At 42.8% G+C, this 7,096-nt stretch overlaps 1 protein-coding gene across 1 annotated transcript; it reads left to right on the top strand.

Moving 5' to 3' along the window:
• Positions 1–2,383: 2,383 nt before the first annotated feature.
• Positions 2,384–3,542, top strand: LOC135636743 (zinc finger protein 8-like). Its single transcript, XM_065148739.1, has one exon. The coding sequence runs from the start codon at positions 2,641–2,643 to the stop codon at positions 3,430–3,432; it is 792 nt and encodes a 263-aa protein (XP_065004811.1). The 5' UTR covers positions 2,384–2,640; the 3' UTR covers positions 3,433–3,542.
• Positions 3,543–7,096: the final 3,554 nt, after the last annotated feature.

Below are 7,096 nucleotides of genomic sequence, written 5' to 3'. Positions count from 1 at the left end.
TGTGGTCTTTGGGCCATGTGGCCGGCACACAGACCATAGGAGCAGACTGTGATGTCTTCGCATCATGCACCAGAAGTTGCATGTCACTGTTCAAGACCATTCAACGTGAGGTCCTGTTCATAGGAGTACTGAGAATACCCAACCAAGTTGGATTGGTGGAATCGACCTGATAGGGAATGTCCAGCTGCATCTGAACCTAACCAATCATATGACTTGGCCTTAGATCTTCTTGCTTACTGTAATGGATAGCCAAACCTGTGAAAAGAATTCCTATAGTTGCCTCATCTTTTCCTTTTCATTGCCCAGTCACAGCTCTTTGATCTCTACTTCCCCTTACTGACTTCATCTTCAAGCTGCTTTCACTTTGGTGGTCCTAAGAATGGAGATCTCCCGACAGCGCTATCACCCCATGTCTTGAGAAGACCACTGAGCCTTTAAGAGAGAGGCCTACTCCAATCTGACACTGGTACGAGTGTTGCGAGGAGGGAACAATCACCCTCAACGTCAGCGACCCAACAAGCGGATCCTATGAACCTGCAGCTGCTCTAATCGCTGCTATAATCTCGCTGTTCTTTTTCCCTTTCGGCACGCGGCCGACCAACGTCTGCTTCTGAGCGGTGCGCGCCGAGCCCAAGGCGAGACAGTCTGGTCCGTGGGTTGCAACAAGTACACCAACTGGTGCAGAGGTCCCAAAGGGCAACACTTGACTCCATTCCCTGTGAGAGAGCTCAGGTGGATCACCTGGCATGAGCTTGCTCGATCTGAGGAATCCAGAGACACAGTGAGTTCAATTTAAGAGGAGGTGTATGCATCAAGTGAACATTATCATAGCAGGTTTCTTGGAGATTGAAGGGGGGAACGGCAAAAGTAGCTTCCGTAACCTGTCTCTGTAGCAATGAGGAGGGTGTAAGAAGCCGGAATTATTACAAAGTTGGTCAGACATGCGGAGGATGACTTCAAAGTCTGAGAATGCATGCAAGTTTAAAGAAGATTTCACACTTGTCAGTTCTACCTCAGAAAGCTTCTGAAGCTTCAAGAAATATGTGCCAGTATTAGGATGCCGTATTTGAAGGTATAAATCGAAGAGTTCATTACAACTCCTATACTTACTGAGTGCTGTAATCCATCTTCCATGGAACAGGCGAGACAGAAGCTTTTTCGGGCTGTAAAAAGCCTTCGTCTTTGAAGAAAGATAGGAAGAAAGAGAAGAAAAGAAAAAGGAAAGACTGATGGGGTTGGACATTACTATTCCTCGTTTCTTTCTGTAAAGCACCACGTACCACAACCATGAGGACAAATCCATGTCCCATATCAGCTAACAACCCTCCATTTCCGTCTCAATCAAAGATCTTTTGTGATGCTCGAAAATCTAGGTTTAATGTTCAGAAAAGCAACATACATGATAGGACGCATGTAATGGCCATGTGAAATCCACCACACTGCACAAGTCAAGATCAAAATGCTCGAGCTTAGTTGTTGCATACTTTTCATCTGTAGGTGTTACGCACAAATTATTGCTTTCCTTTATGTTCCTTGTATCTGTTTCTGAGCACGTCCTTATCCTTTGTCTCATCGACAATGAACCCTGATGGTGAGTGCTCTTGTAGCAGGAGGCAATCCGATAACCACATGAACTACATCCACAAACAGTGGATTTGACAACTAAATTGGATTATTTACATGTTAGAGCGAAAGATATTTACATCTTCTCTGGACCAATTAATTATCCAGTATATATCTTTTCGAGGACTTGGCATGTCTCTATCTATCATTATCACACACCTATTTCTCACAGTGGAATACCTACGAAATCAAGTCGAATAGGTTTGGAGATGTCCATGTTCTAGCTGCATTCAGGTACTACAATCACTTGCCATGTTTTCAGCTTCGCATGCTTGCATGCATGTCAAGACATTAGTCATCCTTATCGTGTTCTTCGGATGCTGATATGAATTGTAGTTGTAGGAAACTGCAAGGAGGTGGCAAGAGTTTCGAGCTTCCATTTTTACATGGAGGAACATACATAGGAAGAAGGGAAATTAAAAATAAAAGGTAATTTAACTCGCTACCTACAACTCACCGTTTAATCATGGAGCTACCACATCCCAGGACCACTTACAGCACCGATACAAAGAAGCTAAGAGCCACGAAGAGCCCATTACCATCCCTGGTCAAGAACAAACAAGAGAGTGAGAGAGAGAGATGATCACGTTTCCAGGTGATCCCCACTCGAGTGATGGATACACATGTGGGGAGACAAGAGATGTAAGGGATGTACAGGAAGGAAAACAGCACACAAAGAAAAAGACATGGAGGTGATGGGAGTCAAGCCTGTAGTAGGATGCAGCAGTAACTACAGCGGTAGTACTTGGAAGGTGTTTGGGTACCCAAAAGCCTCTTTAGTTCAGCATCATCCCTTGTCAGCCCTAGCCATATTGGCCCCTCACCATGCCTTGTTCCCTTCTCTTCCTTCCATCTCTACACCCCTTAAAGACTATGTGAACACCATTACCAGTACTTGACTGAAACAAAGAGCAAAAATCCCTTCCTTTCCTGCTCTTCACTCTCCTCGTTCCATACCTCCTCGGTCCCGTTTTGAAGCTTGTATACAAGGTTCGACTGAGCTCGGAGGCGGCAACGATGAGCGAGCAACAGATCCACAACTTCATGAAGGTCAGCGTCGACTCCTTCTCCGAGCTCCCCTTCATCCGTGCCGTGCCAGCTCAGCCGAATACACCCGATACGAGCCCTGTCATTCGGCTGTTCGGCATCGACTTCGCCATGGAGCCTGATGCATCACAAGATGGCCCTTCCAACGACCCTCCCTCCTCCACCACCGAAACCAGTAACACCCCAAGCGCCGCCAACGCTGATAGTGGGGAGAGTGCGAGAAAGTTCGAGTGCCACTACTGCTGCCGCAAGTTCCCGACGTCGCAAGCCCTTGGCGGGCATCAGAACGCCCACAAGCGGGAGCGCCAGCACGCGAAGCGAGCACACATCCATTCCGCTTTGGCCACACAACAGTACCACCACCCCAGCTTCTTCCCCGACGACCATGTCTATGGCTACCTCAACTACCGTCATCTGGGCTCCATCCCCTCTGCCGCCCGCTTCGCCCACCCACCGCCTCTCCACTTTCCTTCTTGGACCAGCACCTGCCCTAGCATGAACCCTTCCGCTTGCTTCCATGGCAGCCTAGGTTCCACATCTCAGCCCATCAAAAGCAGTACGCTGCCCGAGCTATGGAGGATGCCAGTGCATGACGGCAAGCTGAGCTTCCATGGAGACTATCCACCTGCACAGCCTTTGTTCGGAGGAAGAGACACGAAGGAAATGGTGGTGGAAGGAGCTACTACTTTGGTTTCTCCAAAGGACCAAGGTGGGTTTGATTCAGGCTCCAAAAATGGTTTGAGTTTGGATTTGCGTTTGTAACTCACAAGGGATCTAATAACAAGGAGTTCTCTAATGAATTCCATCCTTCTCCTAATTCTCCGTTGCATATTACTTTTCTCTTAGTCTCATAAATATACATGCTTCTCTCATATTCTTTGTTCCTCACGATTTAATTTGTGTGTGTGTGTTGAGGAAGGGAGGCAAAATTTGTGGAAACCTTAAGAAATTTTAGGGTCAATTACATGCATTACTTCTTCATTCTAATAATGACATGCTGGAATTTCATTAACCCTTTCATGCTCAAAAGCTAGCTGAATCCAAGATCAGAATAGGCATCACAGACATGGTTATCACACTCTTTTGTTCAGATATTGCCAGCTCGAGTGGTCCCAATCATTAATTGAGAACTTTTCTTTAGGTTGCTCAGATTATAGTTATGTGGTTTGCTTGTTTATTTTCTCACTACACAATCTCTGTTCAAGTGTCTGCATAACAATTGCATTGTACTTCTATTTCAAGCACAATTTTATTCACCTTGAGTTGTTGTAAGTAAAGCAGCTAATATTTTTGATGCATTCGGTTCAACTGCATCGAATTGTGATTTATAGATCAAGTCCAAGTGATGTGCATGTGAGAGTGATAAATATGAAATGGAAGATGGACCTGATGACCTCTAAGAAGTTTTCTGTTTGACAAAATGAGATATGAATCCAGTAGCAGACTGCAAACTAATCATTGAGTGCTTGGTAGAGTAGTCCTGTCGATTAGAGTTGTCTGCAACTATTGCTTAGATTGTGGCTATACATGATGATCAGAAGTTTGATGAAAGTTGAATTGGATTTCTTGTTTCGTAAGTCAAATTGTTAGAGCTCTCATGAATCATTCCTGAGCAATAGGATTCCAATTTTGTTGCTTTAAAGGTTGAAAACAAGATTGACTCTTAAAAAAATTCTTCCTTCCCAAGGACAACATGGTCTTATTCCCTGTTTTATTCTTCCTTGATATTGTACTGCTTGTACTTTCCATGCTTACACACATTTGCTCCATCAAATGTTCAATGAATACCCATTTTTTCCTCTGTGATGAGATGGACTTGATGTCCATTTCATCTTTCAAAGTAGTACTTCTGCATCAATTACATTGTTGCATTAAAAGCCCCATTTTCTGGGGTACAACTCTCCGGTAAATAGGCATTTCAGACTTCAATCTTGATTGTTATGAAATATATATAAAAGTCATGTTCTTGGCTGCATGGTGGGTGGTGATAAGCTTAGAAGATGAAACTGCTACAATCTGGTACGGTCTGCTATAAGATAGCTATATATCATTGAAGTTTTCTCTAAATGTGAGCTCTGACACTTCTTCTGCGAGGGACATTGCTGTGACTGCTACATATACAGTAATTTATAAGGGCACCACCCCCCAGAAAACACTAAAAGGGCAGCAAAAATGTGGTGTCGGAATGTAGGAATTCGCTGATATATCGAGTCCCGAAGCGTTTGAATGACAGCAACACTGATGAATTAATGACTTCAGCTTTCACTTCAGACAATTGTAATTGCAGAGATGATAGAATATTGAAGAGAGAGAGAGAGAGAGAGAGCAGAAGACGAAAATTTTCTCGTTCTGAATCAAATCGCCTTCTTATATAAGAGGAATTGGATTAAGTAATGCTGATATAGATGATGACAAACTACGTGCCGAGACTAAGATTTCAAACGCCGAACTCAGCTATACGCCTCCTCATTCATGACAGTGTAAGTTGTACAGAAGCTGCCACGTAATAGAACTCTTTTGGAGGCAGACGAACTCAGACCCATAATTCAATCAATCTCTCGTAAAGAAAGAGAACGCAGGGCTGCGTTGCCCTTTTACATGTTACACTGTATGCAGCACTGCAAATCGAATGAGTTAAACCTGTTAAACATAGATTTCCACAACACCCAACGTCTTAAAATTTCCTTGGGAAGCTTCCCGTGGCTCCAAAGTATTTTTGTTGGAAGCTTTTGCACCGTTCCATCCCAGCTTCAGACAGCTCGTGCCTGCCGCGTGAGTCGACCAATCTAAGAGGAATGAACGGATTGATGGATCATAGTAAGTAAATATAAATCATTGTCTAAATCCTCGAACCTGAAATACTAGCTCAAAATGAGATTGACTGTAATATCAATTGTCACGAGTCAATCTTATAAGATATCTGATGCGTTAACGAATTAAGCCTAAGCTAATGACTCAAAATGATTAAGTTTTAATTAATAATAATATACTTATCAGATCCTTATAAGTTAGTTAATATTATTTTTTTTAATGTAAAATTAATCAAAATATTATAATTTATTTTTTTCGGAGGATAACATGTTTGAGATTGGGCGAATGATGTGCCTTGGACGGGGTCACGGATCATATCCAAAATTCCCCTCTTTGGGCCTTCCAAAAGCCTCTATAGCAAAAGCCCATATTAGAGAAATGGCCCTCATTAAGCACATATGAAGAAACAATTCCATCAGCAAACAAATGCGCCCTACCAACCGTCCTACATAATGATATTTATATGACTATGGTAAGACTTTGCCAGCTTGATATTGACCCAACTAATTCTTAACTAGAATCGGTGGTGACGAGTGGAGCCACACACTCCACAGAGATAAAGCCAAAGCTGCTTTTTCCAGAGTCTATAATCATTTGCTTGTGTTCATGGCGATGGCATTTGGATTCCAACGCAAGGAAGGGACACTCATCATCTGTAATCAACGTGACAGATGGAGTAGTTTGGTTGCAATGAGTAGGTTGGTGAAGACCTGCTGCCGATTTTAAAAGGACAGATGGGCTGTGGACTGGTCTTCTCCAATTTAATATTCACATCACGAGGACACTGTCCAGCTCGAGTGGTGGTGGCCTTCAAGTTGCTTGTTGGAATGCTACAGTGGATACGGTTCGTGTGTGTTAGTGGTTGTCGTCTTCAAGTCGTTTGTTGTAATGCTACAGTGGATATGGTTTACGTCTGTTCTTGGTTGTCTGCTCAGCGGGTCCTTCAATGTTGCAGTTATCGGTTGAGCTTAGTGTTGGGTTATTTTCCATATGAATAATTTGAGGGTTTATACTTGAAAGAAAATAATTCAATCATGCAATGTTTGTTGATCGAGTTCGAGAAGAAGTGATATTGGTGATCGTCGACATGAGAGCTGATCGAGTCCTGACATAGTGGATATCATCATGGGTCGATTTCTGTCGACATAAACTCTGGTGTGACATGTCATATATATATATATTGTAAATCAAGCATAATATAAAAATATAAATATTATGTAAGTCATAAAAGAGGGTTAGGTATGCATGCAATTGAGACGAAAAAGTAATTGCCTATGATAACCACTTGAATAGAGTGGTCCTTTGTGCCTTGTTTCTACCTTTGGGTCTACTAATTGGCGAACTATCAATGCGTATGGCTCACCGATAGGAACTGAAACAACCACTGCTTTTGTATGAGATCGACACGATTTAACGATGACGATTCAAAGTAAATTAATATTATTATGGAACATGACACGAAGCTTAATTATGGTTGTCTCAGGAAAGCACGACTTTAGAAAGGAATCATAAATGAGATGAGTGATGCATTGCCTCGTGTCTGGCACGAGAGAACTTGAATGAAATTTTATATGGTTGCACTTGCACGTTGACGAAGGAAAAGAATTGAATCGGA

This window comes from Musa acuminata, chromosome BXJ1-3 (assembly GCF_036884655.1).
Source record: "Musa acuminata AAA Group cultivar baxijiao chromosome BXJ1-3, Cavendish_Baxijiao_AAA, whole genome shotgun sequence".
Classification (NCBI taxonomy): domain Eukaryota; kingdom Viridiplantae; phylum Streptophyta; class Magnoliopsida; order Zingiberales; family Musaceae; genus Musa; species Musa acuminata.
This window is presented reverse-complemented; position numbering and strand designations above follow the sequence as displayed.